General features: G+C 34.1%; 2 protein-coding genes and 1 pseudogene across 2 annotated transcripts; all 3 read right to left on the reverse strand.

Moving 5' to 3' along the window:
* Positions 1–5084: 5084 nt before the first annotated feature.
* Positions 5085–12613, reverse strand: LOC110689193 (annotated as a pseudogene).
* Positions 5288–8205, reverse strand: LOC110689450. Its single transcript, XM_021866239.1, has 4 exons — positions 8180–8205; positions 7912–8064; positions 6015–6135; positions 5288–5509 (listed from the first exon to the last, which is right to left on the reverse strand). The coding sequence occupies exons 1-4, from the start codon at positions 8203–8205 to the stop codon at positions 5288–5290; spliced, it is 522 nt and encodes a 173-aa protein (XP_021721931.1).
* A 1248-nt stretch (positions 12614–13861) lies between the features above and the next one.
* On the reverse strand, positions 13862–15629 carry LOC110689192 (60S ribosomal protein L21-1). The gene is made up of 2 exons (XM_021865919.1): positions 15318–15629; positions 13862–14337 (listed from the first exon to the last, which is right to left on the reverse strand). The coding sequence occupies exons 1-2, from the start codon at positions 15552–15554 to the stop codon at positions 14080–14082; spliced, it is 495 nt and encodes a 164-aa protein (XP_021721611.1). The 5' UTR covers positions 15555–15629; the 3' UTR covers positions 13862–14079.
* Positions 15630–23843: the final 8214 nt, after the last annotated feature.

Below are 23843 nucleotides of genomic sequence, written 5' to 3' on the forward strand. Positions count from 1 at the left end.
GTACTTTTGTGTTTGCGTTTGACTTTTCTTTGGTTGGCCTTACTATGACCCATTTATATGGCGAGTAGTGGATTGAAATAAAAGGGAAGTGACAGGTACTTAAAGCATGAAGAGCATGATGAGAATGAGTGCCGACAGCTACTTGTTATGCTATCCTTGTTTTATGTTTTGAATCATTTGAATTATTGGATTATTGATTATGGACTAACATTGTTATGTTTATTTTAAGCTGGATTTTTTTAAAAAAAGGGTCATGTTTGGATTGGTTCCAACTTGTGATTTATTAAATCTTACTTTTGTATTGAGGTTGTGAACTCAAGTTTTGTTATAAAAGTTGGCTTTATTTTAGACTTTCGATGTGTGACTTTGAAAATTAAAATAGCCTTAGTCGTTATCACGGTGGAGGTAATACTTTGGATATTTCCTAAAAAGAGTTTTATTTAGAGTAGAAAATGTAATTTTAAAGAAGAGAATTTTCAGGGTATTACAACGAGCCTATTCTGATTTACTGAGCTGAGCTGAGCTGAATTGAACTGAACCGATTGGAGCTGAACTGAATATTTTATGAGAGAAGGAAATTAGGAACTGAAATGAACTGAAATTAAGCTGAAGAGAGGCCCTACATTACCAAACATTCATAATTTTTTGTTAAGTAATGGTTTAACTTGGTCAAACAACTAAAAGTTACTACCAAATATGCCTTAAGCTGATAGTTAAAGCCCAAGATCGGTTTATATACTCTATTATTATGTAATACTTATTCTATATTTATTTACTTGCAACACACAATTTTGAATTTTTGACACGCATATGAAAGGAGATATTAGATTAGGTAAATAAGCATATTAATTAACAAAATTTTACCATTGATTAGAAGAATGAAAAATGTTACCATTTAAATTTTATAGCTATAACTTAAACGACCCTTCTAGGTGTATTTTCTCCTTTTCTCAGTTAACTACTCGTTTAGTTTTACTTTTTCAGTTCTTGGTTTTTCTCCTTTAGTTGGGTTGTGTTGTTTTTATGTTATTGTTTAGTTTTTAGATCTTGCTTTTTTTATTCCCTTGTTATATGTTCTTGTTTTTCTTTTCTGTTCATGGGTTAGTTTTTCTCCTTTTCTCTTCTATTGTCTTTATTAGTTTTTATCTCTTTTCTCGATTTCTTTAACTTGGGTTAGTTTTCCATTTTATACGAGTTGTTGAGGTTCTTCTTTTGTTTTGTTCACCAAGTTCTTCTATCTTTTGATTTGTAGTAGTAGTCGTTGAAGGTTTGTACCAGGTGGAGTTTCCTCCTTCTTAGGTTGTTTGTTGTTTTTGTGCCCTTTTTTTTGCTCTTAGATTTTTTTTGGAAGCTTGATATGGAGTTCCTTCTAGCCTTTATTTCTTTTCATCTTCTCGATGATTTCAATGATAAAATTATTTTCCAACTTCTTTCCTCTATGGATAATCCTGATGGTGTTGTTGTTCGTTCCTCGGAGTACAAGGATCAAGGGAACTCCTTGTTTAAGGTTGGCAAGTTTAAACTTGCTTTTTCTAAGAATGATTTGGCTAGTAAATTGTTATGTTTTACTATGCCGTGTTCTGTGGAAGATTTTTCATCGTTTTGATCTTTGGCATTTGCTTTGCATCTCAATCTTTGCGGCTTGTGCTTTGAAGCTTCATGATTATTTTGCTGTTGTCAAGTTTGTTCTTTCGTGTTAGAGTTTGAATCTTGTCATATTAAGGTTCTTTATAGGAGAGCCTCTGTGTTTCAAGAATTGGGCAAGATTTGTTTTGATAGAAAGGATTTGGTTAAGGCCTCTAAAGGTAATCCTAAGAAAGTAAAGACGTTAACAAAGTTACATTGTGTTGAGGGTTTGTTATAAGATGTGTCTTTGGTCGATTAGAAACAGAAAGGTAAGAGGGTCTGGTCTGTTACCCAGGATTCTCAATTTCTCGACGATTGTCAGGTTAAAAGGGATTGCTGTATTGCGGATGTGGCTGCTCCGACTGTTGAGTTTCAGTATAGTGGGTTAAACTCAGTTGTTGTTTCGGAGCTGGTATTATTGCCTAATTCGTCCGGTGGTGATAAGGTTTGTGATCTCCTACCACCAACTTCAGAGAGTGTTGATATGGAATGTGATTTCCAATCAGATTCAGTTGGTAATGACAGGAGTTGTACGTCTATACCGACTTTTCGTCAGGAAGCTGAAGTCCCTCGTATGCATGAGTTTGTTTCTCGAAATGATTCGAATTCATCCCTTCGACTTTCTTCCTCAAATTTGCAGCAGGTTAAGCAGGGTAATGTCATTCATTTCTATCATTCAAAGTCCATGTCGTTGATGTCTATTCGAGTTCGTCCGAGTAAAACTTCTATCTAGATAGAGGTCCCAAAAATTTAACCTCCCCCTATTTCTACTTTAGTTAAGTTTCCAAATGGATTGGAGAAACAGGCGATGTCCACTTTAGAGTTCTTGTCTGCTTCCATTTCGCAATCCATGCATGATCCGAGTTTGCAATCGTATCCGGAGAAGGTTATCCCCTCTGTTACGACAAGCTCTCCCACAATGTGAAGTCCAGTGTAGCGGTATCCTCTACCTTCACTTCACTACAGGTATCCTGTGATGATGCGGGGCGACAGACGGTGCCCATCTCAGCCAGTTCCCATTTTGCAGCAGTCCTTAGGTGCTCCAGTTCGGAAAGCATGACTGCCCTTTCTAATGTTGATAGACACATGGAAGGGATGATTTCACAGGAGTGTGTGGGACAAGTTTGTGATTCCAGTTTTGTCAGTTCGCCATTTTGATTCCAATGTCAAGTCTTCGACTCAACCTCTTCGCCGTCACAAGTCTATGTTTCATCCTCGGTTTAGGAAAGTGTGTTCTCTGTTGGATCGACCTAGTTCAACACCAGGTTGCAAAGTGGTTCGTGTAGGTACAAAGCGTGATCGTGGGCTTAGTGTGGAATTCAAGTAGTCCAACTTGACTCGAATAAAGTTTGTCTCAAGTATCTCTTTGGTGTTTTTGTGTAATGTAGTTTATTGGTAGTCTTTGTTATATTTTTTTTCTTTATTACTCCCTCCGTTTTTAAATACTGACTCCACTTTCCTTTTCCAGCCGTTTTAAAATACTTGCTCCATTTCCTTTTTTTGGAAAGTTTTTACAATATTTAATTCATTTCTCACACTTAGTGGACCCAACATAATACTCTCTCTCCTCCTATTCTTCCACTACTTTTGTTTTTTATAATTTTAGTACCCCACTATCTCCATATTTTATTACTTTATCCAATTTCTCCTAAAACTCCGCGTATGGAGAAATTGAGCAAATATTTTAAAACGGAGGGAGTAGTACTTTATATATAAAAATAATAATAATAATAAATAAATAAATAAATTAATTAATTAATTAATTAAATAATAAAATAAAAATAAAATAAAATTAAACAACCCTATGTTATAATTTTTGAATAAACATATTTTATACTCTAAACAGGGGGTTCGAATAAAAAAAAAACTTCGTAATTTCGTTTGAACGTTAAGACTCTAGTTTTATGATCCCTCCGTTTCTTATTTCTTGCAACATTTGCCATTTTGGGGTGGTTCACATTTCTTGCAACAAACTTATATTTTTCCTTACTAGTTGTTGGCCCGCGCGCTACGCGCGCAATCCCCCAATTAGGTGATTTTGCCTCGGTGATTAGTGTGTAATTAGTCGTTGTTTATGTGATAATGTAATTGGTTGTATTTTGATTGTTGATTTTCGTTTGCTTTGATTGGTTAGTGTATAATGATCACTTTAGCTATAGTTAATAAATAAGTGTACAAAACTAATGCTTCAACTAAAATTGGAGCTGTTTATAACGTTTTGTCAAAGAATTGTGTTTAGATTATACGAACTTTGCATAACATGTAGCATTTCAGAGTGTATTGAACCAAATTAAGTAATGATGGGAAGTAATACATATAACTTTTTTTTTTGGGTGCAAATACATATAACTTTATTATAAGTAAACAAATAAGTAATGTTACGGAGGGAAAAGATGAGAGCTTGCGGTTCCCATACATGGTGATCTACTCAGTACGCGCGCGGTCCCTCAATTTGGTGATTTATACTCGGTGATTAATGTGTAATTAGTCGTTGATGTATGTGTAGATTATTTTAATTTTGTTTTGGTAACGGAGTCAGGTAATTTGATTCGTCTTTGGTAAAACTCCCTATTTACTATAACGTCTCTTCCTTCTCTTTAATTTTGTCATTTGAGAAGTATATATATGATTATAAGAGTACATAAATAATGTTTATTTATTAATTAATAATCTATAATAAAAGTTTTTTATCAAAATATTTTCATTTTTTTGTAAATATCATATTATAGGAAGGATTTCGAGCTTCTTACGAGCTTTCGAGTCGAGTAATGAGACACTTGACTCGTTAACATTTCGAGCCAATCTCGAGTTTGAGTCGAGCTCATCACTCGAGTCGAGTTTTGACCTTGTTAACATTTCGAGCCAATTTCGGGTTCGAGTCGAGTTTTAACCGAGTCAAACTCGAGTAGCTCGCGAGTTGTCTCGTCTCATAAGCTCCCCTATGAATTAGAATCGAATTTAAGAGCTTTGATTTAAATGAATTAAATAAATCACTTGGGGCATCAAATGTTAAAAGGATACTTTTAACTCAAATGGAAGAGCTATATAAATACAAGATGTATTTGTTAACAAATTTGCATCATCATAAATAATGGCACGCAATCCCCCAATTTGATGATCTCTAATTGATCATTATCACTTTTTTTAGGGAGTTATTATCATTTAATTAGCTTATGTTTTATGTTACATTATTTTATCTGTTTACTAATAATAAAGTTATGTGTATTTATAAGTGTGACAATTTTGATTAGCTTTGTTTTATGTTAATCATCGAACCTATAATTCTGGATAATGTGAGCGGTATTCAATGTGTATATATATATACAATTTCTCTAAACAAATTAATTTAGTAACTTTTATGATTATACAATACAGTTATGTAGACATAGACTTCATTGTCTGTATTTTTTAAACAATTAGTCCTGCATAATAAAAGTATTAATTCTGCAATCCTTTCATAATGAAGAATGCTACTTCGATTTCAATACGTTAACGAATTTCTTATAACATACAGAAGGAAAAAAGGGGAAAATTCATGAAAAATTGCACATGTCCAAATGTAATTGCTACTTAAGCTGTAAATTATAAGATTTGATAGCAGCACACCCTAAAAAAGAGTGAAGAGCCTGAACTCTTTCATATATTCAGAAATTTTTGGAGCTTAAATTCGGTAAAGAGCCTCCTCGATCTCCTCCTCAGTTGCTGTAAAATTAATCAAAGTAGACAAAGAACAAGAAGTATGATCATTCTCATACTCGGCTATAAACCTATCGAAATCAACTGTCCTTACCCCGGGATCAAATCTCATGCCTGAATCATTTACTTTATTTTGTTTCAAAATGTCAGCTAACATGAAGCCAAACTCATCCTTCCAATACACCACCTAATTTTATAATGGAGAAAGCCATAATCAGAACAGATTATTTATTTTAATGCCCACATTAATTATCTTTAATCAAAATATAAAGTAGCAAAAATCCTACAAAATCAAAAAAGCATAAGCAAATAAAGTAGCAGCTCAAAATCCTCCGATATTGTTTGAAGCCACATGTACCCACACTGGAATTAACCTAAAAATTAGTGTTGAGACTTGAGAGTAATAAATCATCTTAAAATATTTCTTATTACTACCATTTCCCTTAAAGAAACTCAAGACTAATCACATTTGCTCTTTGTCCTATTCCAGACAGTCACATCACCATGAAGATCACAATGTCAAAGCAATAGAAGATAAAAGCACTCAGTAGTACATTACAAGTATCCTTTAAGCTCTTTAATGATTAAAATCATTTGAAAATCAAGCAGATTATTCATGGAAAGACAAATGAAGATTATTTCAATCAGCAAAAAAGCCTTTCTACATACTACACACAATGACCAAGTCTGACCTTCTTGACAACATTCAGTACGCAAGGCCGGATTTCTTCGGTTCGATAGGCTCCAACACCAAGATTGAGCTTCTTTTCATTCATATTAGCTTTAAAAGTTTCTGAAACACCTAAATAGGGTCTGCAGAAGCCATTGGTATACCATCAAAACGACAAACATTGACAGTGGCAACCACGCTAACCCGACTGAAAGACTGCAATAGGAGGACCAAACACATAAAAACAATAAGCATACAATGAAGATTAAAACCTTGTTTTAGGTAAAGCTCAACCAATAAAACCTTCCAATCCACCCATCTTCTTCCCCTAACCTAAAATGATTAGATTTATTGTTTATGGTAAAGTTCAGAATCATCCATGAACTTTGGCCATTGCTAACCAGAATCATTACACTCGAAGAAACAATTTCAGCATGAAATTAAGATAACGTGGTCCAATATGCAGCATGATTCCCCCCCCCCTCTCTCTCTCTCTCTCTCTCTCTCTCTCTCTCTCTCTCTCTCTCTCTCCTCCTAAGAATTAAGTAAAGGATTCCCAGTGATTCAAATCCTAATTGTTGTGATAATGAGTCAACACTAACATGCTAAAGCTATATACGGATTACTGACCTCTATTCACACCTGATCAGATTTTTAACATAATGGAAGCTAGAGAAGTATCAAATGAACAAAGTAAACATCCCTTAGCTCATAAATCAGAGAGTAGTAGTCTTTCCACTTTCCTGCACTTATTTAAATTACCCCACTTCATCCTGAATAAAGAACCCTTCCCGTTGTTATTCTCACTACTTATAGTACCTCAATCGATATACAATAACGATTCGATAACTTCACATTCATTCTATTCAATATTGAATTGCTCAACGCTTCCCCCAATAATCCCCATGCCTATCACAATTTATGTTGCTTGTCAAGATATTACTGATTAACTAATCTTTATATATACTACTTGCATCACAGTTAAAGAGGAAATATACAAAGTGCATAGATGAGTGATTATCAGAAGAATATTCGATTTCAACTGATCAAATAGAAGCCAAACCAGAAAATATACAAAATAAATCATTTCCACTTATTTGGATAATCTAAAGACCACGTATAATGGTAGAAGATATAGGAATCTGCAGTATCACACTATCACATGCTCATATTATTAAGCCTTAATAGTCACTTAGATGAGAACTCTCTAATATCAATTGACCACCAGAGATAAAACAGACAATCAAAACCTATATTTAGAACAATGCACCTAAGGTTCCAATGTAGCTAAATATAAAAAACTAACATCTCATTCAAATCAAGAGATCAATCAAGTAAATGTTGCAGCAAAGGCAAAAGAGGATTCGTCCAGCTTGAGTATATTATTAACTAATTACCAAGATAGAGAAGACATGCCTTGACAGAGCTCGCCAAGGGGAGGATGGCTAACATTGCTCTTGACAAAGGTCAGTTCTTCCTGTGTGCATCCAAAGACTGATGCTAGGTGATCCTCACTCTCAGACCAAATTCAATAATATCAACTTTGATATTGTTATAGTGTTCATGCTGGGTGATCCTCACAGCATATATTTGCTAGGTGGTTTAGTCTTGCTGAATTTAAGGTCAGTGACGGCAGCATTTTAAGGTTAGCACACACATTTATAATTCTATGCTAGGTTAGTTTGATAATACTTTCAAATTTCAAATTATGAAGCAACACAACTATATAAGTTTCCTCAACAGTGTACAAGAATTTGTTTTCTGTAGATTATATGGTTTAGGGTGTACGTCTGAACTATGAATTATGAGCAGTGCTGTCTATTTATCAAATGAAAATAAAATCCTATGAGTAATTCCAATTAATTAAACTAAATAAAACAAACAATCAATTTAATTGCAAAAAATACATAAAATCTCACCCATATCCATGCTCATAATAAGGTAAATTAAAGCGAAGGGTTTCAACACCATCGAAAACCCAAGCATCCTTTGCTTCGCCGGAAACATTAGCGAACTTCACGAATTCCAACTCATCTTCGGCGACAACTTCCGAATTCAAAAAGTAACGGTCACTGGTTAAAAAAACAACAATATATTAGAGAATCATCTAAAAAAACACAACAAAAATCTAAAGAGAAAGAACCTAGACAATCGAGTTTCGGGTTATAATGAGAGAAATATACACACACGCTGAATTTTACTATGCAACCCATCAATACATACTGACCCAAGTATATATGAGGTGGTGGGCGATTGCAAAAGGCCCCGGAATAAACATGGACGCAAGCTCTCCGCTTTCAGTGTTGAAGTCCGAGGAGAGGTTCTGACTTTGCGTGACCCCCTTGCAAATCTGCTCTACCTTGGCAGCAGCTGTTTTTTATGCCTTCTCATATTCAGATAATGTAAGAGCTTTCTTGATATCTTCTCTGCTATGCCACTGGGCATCTAAACAACCGCATACATACATTAGAGACGTAAAATAGATTAGATATAAGCTGATATTTGGCTAGTCGCGATCCATTAATCAGGTATAGAACAGTTAATTGTAAGTTCTTACCTAAGTAATACTTCCTCTATTTCTCAATACATAAATCGTTATGACTTTCATGATTACCAACGAATAACTTTGACTCTTAATACCTAATTTTTAAAAAAAAAGATATATATAAAGGTAATATATTAAAATTATACTGAGATTAACCAAACAGTTATAATAGTTTTATTTATTTTTACTTATTAGTAATAAAATGAGGTCCTATAAGTAGTCTAAAAAATCATCAAGTAATAAAGGAAGTATTGAGATCTACTTTAAGTTTCATGTCCAAATGAGGAAGGCAAAAGAAAGATAATACAATAATAGGAGAAAATGTGGCAAACCATACCTTCCAATTCATCCTTATCCACAGTTATTTCAAGAGATCTCTCATAAGCAAAGAAGCCTACCATCAACTGGCAGGGCATGCTGCTTGGCCCAACTGGAAAAGGTCGAAAGTTAAAGTTTGTTAAGCTGAGACAAGAAACTGATTGCAGAAATTTATCTGCTATGATAATTAATTCATTACAGACTTACAGTATGACAACACACAAAAAAAAAAAAAAAAAAAAAAAAAGGTTAAATAGGAGATGACTTTTACTCAGACATCAGAGCTCCAAATGAACTTACCAGGCCATGGCTGAGAACTATGATAGACAACTTCTCCTACTTCAATCCTAGTTTCCTCCGATGTTTCTCTTCTCACTGCTTCTTCCAAACTCTCTCCGGGCTAAGACAAATGTATCACAAATGAGGTATGGAGTCATCATATTTCTGCAGAGTACTAACCTCTAAAAAAATAGCTAAACAACTCCACATTCTAGGTACGAATCTCGGCTGTCTGCTTTAAAGTGCACGGTCATTTTCCTTGTCGATCACGAGCATAATGACTACCTGGTAACAGGACACACAACAGGAAGAATTTAATTCCATTTGTTCAAACAGTGCTTCTGCATTGCATAATGAATGAGATACTGGCATCAACATACTGGATCAACACGAGGATATATCCTCCTTTTGCACAATTCATTTGAGCACTGCACTCTTTTCCCAGCTTCCCTGGGAATTGTTTTACTTCCACACTGCCCGCAAAATCGTGATGTTCCATGCCATTCAAGCAATGCTCTAGACTAACAAACACCAGATGCAGAAAATACAAGACCATAGTTAGACGGAATTTGAACAAGAGAACAAACTAAGAAGCTAAAGAATCAAGACAACTGATTAGAACTGAAGCGTTGAATTCGCCAGTACTGGATAAATGATTTTGAGCTTATGCACTGAATAAAATGAGGAACAATATCAAATACGTAGTATAAAAGCTAAAGAATTAGATTCGCCAGCAGTCACACAAAGTAACTGGACAACTATTTTGGCAAAGCAAAGCTGTACAAATGCCACTACAATAGAAACTCAAGCACATTTGAAAGGAATAAACTTGGTCATTGAATGTTTAGATAACAGATTCAATCCCAAGTTTCCAACCCCATAATAAAACAGAGTTGAGAAAGATAACCTTGCATATCTATTTACTTTAAGTCTACATAATTATAACTTCTTGTTTAAATGTGAAAGTTAAAGAACTGAATAGCTTCCCGTTTAAAAAAATAAATAAATAAACTGAATAGCTGACAGTTTTAATCTACATACATATTACATCTTCCCATATAATACTCATGAAATTAATACTTCCCAAATGAGATGTCATTAAATAGAAACCAAGATACATATTTAACTTTAAGATTCAAAATCAACAATACAAATGCTTCATTCATGTTTCTCTGTCATTTTTGTGTCCCATTCACCACAATCATGTTAACCAAACCCACCTATGGTACCCGCATAAACAAATTTTACATTTTTAAGCCCCTCTTCTTTAACAATCATTAACATTCTTGGCACAAATCAAACTTATTTCTTCCATCTCCGTTTATAAGAAGATGCTCTAGCTCAACTACGTCTGCCATTCTACCACCAAATAAATAATAAACCCTAATTAAAACAAAAAATTCAAGAATCAAATCAACAAACCTTCTCAAATTCCCGAGTCTTCTGAAAATCAACAGCAGAAGGTCCCGCCATAGAAATCGGCTTCGTCACTCCAAGTTGCTTCTTACAAAGATAACTAAATTTAAAATGTCTAGATACAAGTTAGGAATACCATGTACACCCTTCAAGCTCAATGGATTTTGGGTAAGGAGATGATTTAAGAGTAAAAACGTTTCATCAGACATCCAGATTCCAACAAAAGCCCAAGTAAAAGATAAGTTGGTTCAGACTTCAAAACAAAGAGTGTGAAAACCATAATTCTATGCTAGGTTAGTTTGATAATACTTTCAAATTTTAAATTCTGAAGCAGCACAACTATATAAGTTTCCTCAACAGTGTACAAGAATTTGTTTTCTGTAGATTGTATAGTTTAGGGTATACGTGTGAACTATGAAGTATGAGCAGTGCTGTCTATTTATCAAATGAAAATCAAATCCTATGAATAATTCCAATTAATTAAACTAAAATAAAACAAACGATCAATTTAATTGCAAAAAATACAGAAAATCTCACCCATATCCATGCTCATAATAAGGTAAATTAAAGAGAAGGGTTTCAACACCATCGAAAACCCAATCATCCTTTTCTTCGCTGGAAACATTAGCGGACTTCGCGGATTCCAACTCATCTCCGGCGACAACTTCCGAATTCGAAAAGTAATGGTCACTGGTTAAAAAAACAACAATAGATTAGAGAATCATTTAAAAAAACACAACAAAAATCTAAAGAGAAAGAACCTAGACAATCGAGTTTCGGGTTATAATGAGAGAAATATACACACACGCTTAATTTTACTATGCAACCCATCAATACATACGCCCACATGTATAATACCAAGCATTTGATTTCACACGACCAGTAGCTATTTATACAAATACACATGGCCTGAAATTTCAACCCATAAGCTTTACACTTGAAATTAAACAGGAGAAATGTAGTAGCAGACAATAAATTGAAATATATGAGAGGTCTGCAATATCAAAATTCATGGTTTTATCATCCATTGCTGTACAAACTTGTAGACCACACGATGCTATCAGCATCACATTGGAAAGAAGAGCCAACAATCTAGTTCTGCTTGTTGGCTAGTTCAAGGCATTCGTTTCAAATTTAAAGTTAAAATCAAAAATAAAAATAGTAATCTTCATATTTGGTAAAAAATCAAATTTAATTATGAACAATCAGTTTTCATCAGTAATAATCAACAAAACTCAGAAACACAAGAGGAAGGATTGCAGAGTAAAGTGAACACAACCTCAGAAACATTCTAGTTCGATTCAAAATCCGTAGAAACTTGGGTTTTCGGGCTAAGAATACACTGTGAGCCTTGCTTGAGCTATCACAAGTCTCGATCTGCAGAAAAAAAAAAAAAAAGAAAAAAGCAGCAAAATGACACACCACACAAACCAACAGAAATCAAATTATATCAATCTAAATGCTACCTGATAAATTATTCTGATCTGAAATCAAACAAATGAGGGAAGGCTACCTGAAGACCAGTTGTAGGAACAGCAAGAAATGTGGGTCTTGCGAATTAGCGACCCACCGAAAACTGAAGGACAACCCGATCCCGATCAATAATTGTCTCTAATATTAGATGAGCACCATTAAATAATCTGAAGAAAACAACAAAAATTAGAAATACTAGATGAAGAATGAACAAGAAACAACTAAAATCAACATGAATTATTTTAAAATTAAGGATTTAAACAAATAAAAAAGCAATTACCTTCCCTAAATCAGCATTCCGCCTGGGTTCATCCTCGGTGGGACTTGCAAGTAAAATCGGCTTAGAAAAAACATTATACCTCAGAGAAGTGAAAGCTCAAAGTAGGCTTCAATGGAGAACTCAGAGTGCGTTTCAATGGAGAACTCAGAGTGCGGTTCAATAATGGTGGAGAGAGAGAGATTTGAGGATGCTTAGGAGAAGAGTGAGGATGAGAGGAGCAAAAGCAGGAGAGAGAAATGAGAAACCCGAAAAGACCAAAATAACCTTGTCAATCAAGGAAGGGTGTTAAGGGCAGGTGAGGGCAGAAATGTCAATTCCCTGTTCATAAGTAACAGTAAAATTGCTACAGTAGGGGTGCTTGGGGCTTTTATAAGGGTTATAGATTTGAAAACTTTTTGCTGTTAAAATGACCAATATACCCTTACTAAAAGATTGTTAACACATAATGCTACACATATTACAACCCATTATAATCCTAATCTAAATTACTTATCTATAAAATCACACCCAAATAATCAGACCCATTATCTTTCTTTCTCCTCTTGCATCTCTCATTTCATCTTCCTCATCTCTCATAATCAAATCACTAGTTCGTCGGATTTTCTTCAACTCTGATTATTAGTGGCTTTGGTGGGTCATCAGTGGTGTCGGGTTTGGTGGTTCACCGTTCTTAGTGGATTTGGTGGTTTGTCGAGATTGGTGGTTTTTTGCTTTTTGGTGTGTCTTCAGCGGTTTGTGTGGGTTTGGTGGTTTCGTTGGGGGGTTTGGTGGTGTCGGTGGTTTCGTTGGGTGGGTTTGTTAGTCGAGGTTGTGGTGGTATTGGTGGTTTCAGTGGTTTCACATGGATAGATGAGGGGCTTTAGTGGTTTCGTAGGTTTGGGGACGTGCATCTGGGTGGTGGTGTCGTTGGTTTCGTAGGGGTGGAAGGGTGGTTTTGATGGTTTCATGGGTTTGGTGGCACGGGTCTGGATGGTCGACTGGTGGTTTGGGTGATGTATGTGGGTGGCATACCGTGCCTTCATCGGTGGTGGTGCTTGACTTTGGTTGCTTAATTGCTATTTAGTTGGATAAATTATTCACCCTCTCTCTTCCTTAATTACATCATTTACATGCCCTTATTTTTTATTAAATATGCTTAACAAGTTTTGACTAACCACGCTACCCACTTTTTTGCAAAAATTAAGAAACGTAGTGAGTACATTCTTTGCAAGTAGAATTACATGTTCACTTAACATCCAAAGTGAACTGATCATCAGTGGCACATGAAATACATGATAGATTAGAAAGCCCTAATTTGAAAATAAAAAACGTGGCAACAATCCCATCAAAGATCTCCATATAAAAAAGCTACATTGATTGGCACAGTAATTTACAGCATATGACAATACAGTCACATTGCCATTGCACTGCTATAATACTTTAACAGGGACAACATCCAGCACTTGTTATACGTTACTAAAGCAGCCATCAGAATATATGCAAGCAAACTGATCAAATCACACTCGACATTTGACCTGTTAAGGCAGCTTTGGCAAACCATAAATGGGCAAATAAGAACTACGCAAATAAACACATACTACATACGAAGTACTGAAGTTAACACAAGAAAATTGCTAAACCAGTATCTAAAGACGTTACCATTGATTCATCTCTCTAAACAGAAAAAAAATATAGGTTCACGCAGCAAAATTTGACAAGTTGATTGTGCAGCAGTCTAAATTGTCCAAAGAAACACAACCAAAACGAAATAATAAGCAAAAACTTAGGAGACACGGCTTAGTAACCACCCTTAAGATCGTTGGTAACATCATAGGGAATAGGAGTAACAGTCTCAATGGTCTGACCCTCGACCAAAAATCCTGGCTTGGGACCTTCAGGTTGCCTCTTTGTGCTGATAACTTCACCTCTGGCCTTAGCAGCAGCCTTGAGCTCATCGTTCTTCTTTATCCTGTGCTTAAGATCCTCCTGGCAACGTGAACTCTGGATGTGCTCAATACGGACATGAATCCTCTTGGGGATGATTCTGTTACCAACCTAGAGATTAACGCGACAGAACAGTAAGTAATCATAGATAAAACTGGATGATAAATTTGCATAATATAAATCAAAAGCAACGAACTTTTAACATAACAAGGGTTCAGCTATGCCTGATCAGCACACCCCCTCCGACTTAACAAGTTATTCCTAGTTTATGGCACAAAGAATTGATTTCTGGAACAGCTAATTAAACTTCGACAAGAAAAACCAGCCTGCATTTAACACTGATTTGACTCAGTTTATCAAAATAGTGTGTTGCCTAATTACACAATGAAAGCATTGTATCGTTCCTCTCGTTATTAAACTTCGAAATCATATTTGATAATAGCTAATCCCATTTATAGTTAACTCTAAAGAACTAGCTAATCCTAATTACACAAGATAATTAACATATGCTACCAAATTTAGCCATAATTTATCATTTAATGAAATTCATTATGCTTCACAAATCAACCCATTTCATTCATATGACCTGAGAAAACAAACTATAAACCCTAATACTGAACCAACCAAAAACCTAGTTACAGCCGCCGCCGCTAAAAGGCACAAATTATCATCACATTACAATCAAATAATATTTAACTTGGACAAACGCAAAATAACCAAAGAAAATCAAATTATATCATAAAATTCGTAACATTTCATGTACCACAGATCTTAAATGTGCATACAAAACCATCATAATCACTTAAAAAAATCAAAATTCAAATCAACAATTTCTCATAAATTCAAACTTACATTCATCCATAAACATGTCAAAATCACCCAAATATTTCTCATATCTCATATCAAACTAAGAACAAACCAAATTACTGATTAAACCCAGAAAAATTATCATTTTTATAACAAAATCCAGCCACTGAATACTCAAATAGAACCAAAAAAAACATCAATAAAATCCAAATCAAAGAAATTAACAAACACATAAAACCCAGAAATAATCACAAAGAAAATGAAAAAAAAAAATGAATTTATACCTGCTTGTTGACCTCAACACCAATAGCACGCTTGGTGATATTCCAGACACGGCCAGTGCGACCATGATAGAACTTATGGGGCATACCCTTGTGAATGGCACCATTAACCTTGATATCAACATACTCACCGATGTGGAAAGTACGAAGGTAAGTTGAGATTGGGATCACACCCTTTCGCCTGAACGGCCGTGCGAACAGATCCCTTGTTCTTGCCCGTGCACCATGTCCAGCCGGCATCTTTTCTCTCTCTCTCTCGCTCGAAGTTACGGTGATGAAGAAATGAGGAGGAGGCTAGGGTTTTAGACTGATGCGCCTTTGGATTTGCTTTTATATGTGAGGATGTGGGACTTTAAAAACCCTATTTTTGTTACTTGCTGTTCTGGCCCTAACACGGCCCGTGTTTTTGTTTTTGCTGGAGTCTATTGGGCCTTTCTTAATGTTTTTTGGTTTTCTTGATGGGTTGGGAATTTGCTAGTAGATCGTCAATTTTATTGAATCAATTTATCATGTTACCAACAAAAATAAAGTAAATAAAATAAAATAGCAAAGATACAATTAGGCAAGGACCACTTCACCTTAAAGAAATAATATTCCTTTATATAATTTTAAATCGATAAAAATAATTATAGTGAGTTTTGTGTGTGGCTGGTCACACCTTGTGACCAATTTATAAGATTATAAAATAACTTATAAAACTGATCGGATAAGCCTTGTAATGCTGACTAATTAACCCCTATAACACTGTCCGGAAAACCCCTATAAAACTAACAAAGTAAGCCCGGTAACCCTTATAACACTAACAAATAGGGATGGCAATTTAATCCGAGTTCGATTCGAATCCGATCCTATCCGAAGGAAAAAATCCGATTCGAATCCGTTTAAAATTAGTCTGAATCCGATAAAATAGATCTGAATCCGAATAGGAGGTGGATCGGACTTGGACCCTACGCAAGTCCGACAGAGTCCGATCCGAGTCCGAATCCGAGAGTATAAGCATATGCTCTATAACTGTACTTGGGACAATTATTTGCTTGTTTTGTAGCAAAATTTTGTTATGTAACTTAGTTTATAATTTAAATATGTTATGTTTATACTTTAATTGGTATGACAATACAAGCAATTATAAGTATATGACATGACAAAAAATAAAAATTAAAAAAATATTTGGACCATTTCGGAGGTCCGAAGAAACGGATCGGATTCGGATTCAAAAATTACGTGTCGGATCGAATTTGGACTCGGATTTTTCGGATTCGGACTCGGATTCGGATCCGAGTCCAGGGTCCGTTTACTAAACGGATCGGATTCGGATTTAGCCACATCTAATCCGAATCCGATCCGTTGCCATTCCTACTAACAAAGTAACCCACATATACCATGTGACTGCCCACAAATCTATTAATCTATTAATTATTACTAAAAACAAAAACATGCTGACATCATTAAGGACACTTGTCAATTTCTTATGAAATTTTTCCCGCCAAAACTATTTTTGACATCATCATTTTTTTCTCTATTTTTTTTTCCTAACTTCTAAAACTAAACAATTATAATATTTCTTTCAAAATTAATAAATAAGATTATGATTACACTTTTTCGAATAAAGAATATTGACAACAATTTTAAACAAATAACATCTATTTAAACCGTGCAACGCATGGGATTAATCTAGTAAGAATTTATTTAAGTGAAAAATATTTCAATTCTGTAAAAATCAATAAATTTAAAAAAAATAATATAAATAAAAAAATAGTTAAAATAGTTTCAATTCAGTAAAATAACTTCACTCCGACAAAAATAATGCTAGTTTAGTAAAAATAATTTCAGTTCAACAAAAATAAAGTGAAATGAGCAGGGTCTTAGTATGCCATTGGCATATGCTTTTTTATTTCCTTTTTTTTGTTGTTGTTTTTTGTTGTTGTTTTTTTTTTTTCTAAAAAAAAAAATTAAAACACACCCACAATGGAGACTAATTAGATAGATTAGAAGTAGCTCATGAAGGATACGAGGTGGGTGATGTATCTATTTTTTATACTTCCTCCGTTTTTTTTACTTGACCCGCTTTGACTTTTACACTATTCACCACCCTTCCTTTGACCGTATTTTGTGAATAATATTTAAGGAAAAACATATTTATGTTGGATCATTTTGAATTCGTCTCAATAAGGACTATCATAATATATAACTTTTATACTTTTTAATTATGAAAAATTAAAGTTATTGACCGTTAAAGTTTTGCATTGGCAAGCGTGATAAAAGAAACAGGTCAAGTAAAAAAAGAACAGAGGAAGTAGTATTTAACCCCCGTCCCTTGGTCATAATTAGTAGTGTTTTTGGCTCTTTAGAGCCACTTTTATTACTAATTGGTGTTTTCTAGTGTTTTCGTAGATTTGGTTGACTTTTACAGGGATTTGCACTTTTGGAGCATTTTCCCGAGATATTATGGAGCAATCACGAGCATTGGAGAAGCACGACCAGTTTTTATAGCCCAGGGCCGGTTAGAGCCATCGAACCGGTGATTAAGGGCTCGGTATATCTGATACCGGGGCATTTGGACCGAGTATTCAAGACCCAAAGAGGAAACCCAGATTGGCCCGAAGAATTGGAGCCTAATCGTAGTCCAATTAGTGGCCCAAGAGAGCTACCCGGCCAAAAAGGCTGGCGCCCGGAGGCGCGCCCGGCCGGGCGCGAGAATACCTGATGAGCAAAAAGGCGTGCCCGATCGGGCGGTGCCTCGCCCGATCGGGCGCGTGTTATTGTTAGGAGACGATTAACGTCGTTTAAGTTTGTTTTAATTTAGGATTCTTATGGAGTATAAATACCTTTTCCGTAAAACAAGTTTAACACCTTTTCTTAACTTTTCTTTACCTTCTTTTACTCTTTCTTAATTATTTTCTTAGATTTTCTCTCTCTACTTAGCTTTTAGATTAGTTTTCTCTCTCTTATACTTTTGTTCTTAATCTATTCTTAATTCCAGATTTATTTTGGTAACAATTTTTCTTCTCTTAATCTTAGTTGTTTATTTTATTCCTTTGATCATGTTTTGTTTTATTGCTTTGATTAGTTTAGTATTTATTATGTGTGAGTAGTTCTATTTCTAGGGTTTATAGGGATCCATAAATAATATGAAGGGGTAATTTATGGTTATTAATTGTCAATGCTAGATTAATTTCCTATTGATTGATTTAATGCTCTGTGACTAGATTTGCGCAGATTTTTTATGCATGAGTTTAACAATATTGATTCGAGATTCGACAGATAAGAATTAATGTTTAGGTCTAGTTTCAATAGGCAGGTTAATTTATAAATGGTTAAGTCGAGATTCGAAAGATGAGATTTAATACCGGTAAATTAATTGTGTGATTGTAATGCGTAGCGAAAGCCCTTCATAATCTGATTAATGTATGCATTGATGAATGATTATTATATTCTACCCTGAAATATTATTTATTGGTGAACCTATGCCCTAAATCCTTTTATTCATTGCTTTCTCCCTATTCTTAATCTTCGTAGTTTAGTTTCATATTCAAATTTATATATTGGTTACTTCATAATCTAGATTATATTAGTTAATTAGGAATAGAAAGACTCGTTTATCTGTGGATTCGACCCTACTTCCCTATCTATATTAGTTAGAGGATTTAGGAATTACTTTTGATTAGGGGATACGACTGTAAGTGGGATTAAATCAATCCACATTCGTTGCCCTAACTTCCAAGGTTGGAAGTGAGTCAAGATGTGTGCTACCTTATTCCCTCCTCTTTAAACAAAAGACCATGAAACATTATCAATTTTTTTTACATAACAGCAAAATATGCTCTAATATAAGTGAGAAGTTGCTAGCATCCGTTCGTTTGACCGTTTCTTTGCTTCTCAGAGCTTAAATCACTTGCAAACAGTCTTTCACCACCACAATCTTTCGCACCACCAGTCTCATAGCTACCTTAAGCCCCCACACCACAACAACAGCTTTAGCAACGTGCCACCTCCCACTTGTCACCACCCTGTTAAACTCCTACAGGCAAAACCTTCCCTACCTAGTCCCTAACAGCAGCCCCAAGACCATAGCTCGGCTCCCGCATCCACATTCACCTTCACCCCCCCACAACAGGCATAAACCACGAATCAGGCTACCCATTCCCACCAACAGTAATTGCACGCAATTTACGCCCCCTCTCACGCACATTCAATACCTCCCTAACTATGCTCTTGGCATAGTTAATAACATCCAACGAATTTAACACCTCCTCCTCCATTTGACCATCACACAAGAGTTCCTCACCCCCCCCAAATAGCCAGTAAATCGTGATAACATTCTCCATATCAATTTCATCAAGCTCTGCAAAACAAGATTCCCACCAATCCAACTGCTGACCCTAAACAAAAGAATATTAGACTCACCCTAGATCTCCCTCGCAAATCTACAATCCTCCAAAGCATGGATTGTAGTCTCGAACCCCCTCATACACAAAGAACATTCCGAATCATATTCATTCATTTGTCTGAATAAAGCACCTAGTTGGTAGAGCATTTTGACATGCCTTCCAAGCAAATATCTTGATCCGAGGCAATACATTAAGGTTCCGGATCTTCTTCAAAATAGTGCAAGAATTGTGGAAGTCACCTCCTCACTTCGCCAAGCATCATCAAACAATGCCCAATACGCTGACTTCACAGTATACTCTCCTAATAAGCCACATATAAGAATTTATGTAAGTGAAAATGATTCCATTTCAGTAAAAATCTATAACTTCACAGAAATAAATTAATAAAGAATAGTTTTAGTTCAGTTAAAATAATTTGAGGCAGCAAAAATAATTTCAGTTCAGCAAAAATAAGGTGAGATAAGCAGGGTCTTAGTATGCCATTGACATATGCTAATGCTATTTTTTTTCTCATATAAGAAAGGACATGATGTTAAGTAGGGATGACAATGGGGCGGGTCGGATGGTACCTCCACATCCATTCTCGCCCAAAAATCTTATACCTATTCCCGCCCCACCACCCATGGCGGGTAAAATATCCACATCCATACCCGCCCCGCAGGTAAAAATTTAATATCCATCTCTGGCTCACCACCCATTTGAATATCCATACCCACCTCAAACTCGCCCCATACCTGCTACCATAATGACATATTATATGACAATAATATGAAGGATTGTCATTTCTAATAAACCTCTTTTTTATCTACTTGGCAAAATTCATACGACGCTAATGTTATTAATATAATATTTATGTTTTATTATATTAGTATAGTCTAAATTCTAAGCTCTTCCAAGCTTGTTTCAACCTTTACAAAAAGTAGTATAAGGTGGTATGAGACAAGTGATGGGGTGGGGCGAGTTTACTCTAAAACCCATTCCCGTCCCATCACCCATGGCGATACATTTTTTATACACATTCCCGACCTATCACCCGCCAAACCTCCCTCCATCCCTGCCCCACTGAAGCGGGGATGGTTGGGTCTCTCATTTGACCAGATTCACTGTCATCCCTAATGTTAAGATAGTCTTCTATCATGACTAGAATATAACATCCATATAAGGGTTTTAACACTTGTAAATTGTAACCAACGGAAATGGATTAGTGATGTAAAATTAAAATTGCATTGGGTTAGGTTACCCCTTGAATGGACCCAATATGACACACTACACCAGAGTTGAACATAATAATTTAAGCCGTGGTCTACAATCATTATATCAATTACTTTATGAGTTTGACAAATTCGCTAGAAGTAAAAGTAAATATTTTGGTGAATTGAGATCCAGTAAAACTTTTTCTATGATCATTTTTCTCTTTAAAATAAAAGTTATGCTTGTAAATATGTACGAAGTATATATATATAGGGATTAACAAATAAGAAGGTACCACACTAAATTAGTCGTGCTCTAGGTTTGCTTTGTCATGTATCAATAGCGTCGAACACAATACATGTCCAACTTTAAGCGACAATGAGAAAAAAAAAATGTTCGACCTAGTTTGACATGCTCACCTCTAATATTGATATCAATAACATATACTAAAGGCGAAATCAGGAATGACACTTGTCATTTCCTGGTTAAAAATTTTCCCGCCTATTTTTCCCTTTCCTTTTTAATTTTTTTGTCATATTTTAATGACATCTATATATTTTATGACCTATAATAATAGTCATTTCCATTTTGACAACATATTTAATCTAATATTACTCAATTAAATTTTTTTACATATATTCTATATATACTAGGAAACTTTTAATTACAAAATACTAACATAGATTAAAAAAAATAAGGTATTGGAATTTATTGTTTTCCAAGATTATTATAACATTATCAATATCAATTTTAAAGAAAAATCATTTTGGTAGCATACTTTGTACGGAGTATTAATCTTAAAACTATACATAACGTTTATAAGAACAAAATAACTTTGTTATAGCATACTTCGTACATAACATATATTGGAAAATTAAATCTAATTGTTCTAAACATTTATGTGATTATTTTATTTTTTATTTTTTTAAAAAAACTACTACTCATTAAAAATATGTTTAAAAAGTTGATTACGGAATACTAATTATCCTAAAGTAAAATGAACTCAAATAAATTTTCATCTTATGCCGATCAAAGTGTGCCAAAAATTTAAGGACAAATGTATGAGTTCGTATATGGGTACTAACCTAATTACCTAAGCTTATAATTTAATTTTCTTATATAAAACGTTATATCTTCTAAGTTTCTACTACTATATTTTTTATTTTTTAAACAATCCAATCCAATAATCTTTACATTTAATTTAAGTTATTTTGTTACAAATAAATTTTTTGGATAAATTATTGTTGAATTAACACCATATTTATTATTTATTAATTGTAAAATTTTATTATGTTCGTGCATGGCACAGGAATTAACCTAGTTGTTTGCTAAAGGTGACAAACGATATGTCCAATTGAATTAATTTAAGATATTTTTTATTTATTACTGAGTCATTCAATTTAAATTATGTTATTCCAACTTTGACTATATTTTTGCACCGCCTCTTCACTCATACCTCTTAACTATCTAATTGTCCACACAAATGAAGTTTTTGATATCAACAAGAGATTATACTTCATACATTTCATGGAATAAGAGATTATACTCAATGATATCACCATATTAATTTCGATTGAAATTATGAATAAACAATTACTTGTATTTAACCATCAACATGCTTATTCGGAAGGTCGCAAGGACTTCAATTGCTGATGCTCATTATCTTGCTGTGGCTGCTAGGCGTAGAGATTTGCTTTATTTTACTTTCTAGTCTTTTCTTTTGTTAGTTTTCTTTGTCCAAAAAAAAACAAAGGCCCTCAACATGCTTAAAAAAGTCCATAGTTTATACTTGTATTTATAAAATAAGCACGTAATTTAAGCTTCATGGACCATTTCACTTCTTCCATATTCGTACTTTGGTACACAGGCCCAATGATTTGAATATAAGAAGAAATCCAATCCTAAATGCCTAAAACAATTGTTAAGTACTTTAAGTCCAATCTCTAATTAATAACATTATTATCCTATTAGCCAATGGCCACTAGTCCAAGACTCCTTTGTTAGTTCAACTAACTTTTCAATTAAACTTGTTTCAAAAAAAAATAAAAAAATAAAAAACCTTTTCAATAAAACAACCATTCATCATTATTTGTTCGATCAGACTCTTAGGAATTAGGAGTATAACAACTTTCACTTTTCTGCTAGATATCTAATTCATTTTGTGTATAGGAGGAAAATTGAAAGTTTATTAACAAAAAAAGTACGTATAGTAATTTGTATATGCGCAAAAACTAAATCAGTTATATAAATAAGTTTCAAAACCAATGAATGAAACCAAATTAAGTATTACAAGTTGGAATCATTAAGGCCCTTATTCAAAATCCAACAAAAGTAGCAAATAAATAAAACCAGAGTTTAAATAAATTCAAACTTATCAATATCAATCAATATATATTACTCCGTATTAAATCCCATGGCAAGACATGCTATTTTGCAATGTGTCACCAATTTTGCCATTTGGCATATATTGTGACGTCACATCATACAAATTCATTAATGATTGAAAACTCAATATATGCATAACCTCTATATATTAATGTTTTGTTTAATTGAAAAACTCTTCATATACGTAACACTCTATTTAAATTTCCTTAGCTTGAAATGTAACTCCTTAATAATTGCATAATAATAAAATTTGTAAGAAACTAAACATTACTCCATATTTTTATGCATTAATTCATAAGATTTTTTTTTGAGGGGACATTAATTCATAAGATTGTAATTATAGAGTAAAAGTTTTGATTTATATATATTACAATTGTAATTATAGAGTAATTTTTTAGGGAGCATTATAGATTACACGTAGTATATATATTGACATTTATACATATTTGATTTATCAATTACATTTTTTTTTTCATATTGGATTGATTTATCATTTACCCTATATGGAGGGTCAAACCACCTCATACAAACAACTAACTACTTAAGCTATCATATTAAAAAAAAA

The sequence above is a fragment of the Chenopodium quinoa genome, unplaced genomic scaffold (assembly GCF_001683475.1).
Source record: "Chenopodium quinoa cultivar QQ74 unplaced genomic scaffold, ASM168347v1, whole genome shotgun sequence".
Classification (NCBI taxonomy): Eukaryota; Viridiplantae; Streptophyta; class Magnoliopsida; order Caryophyllales; family Amaranthaceae; genus Chenopodium; species Chenopodium quinoa.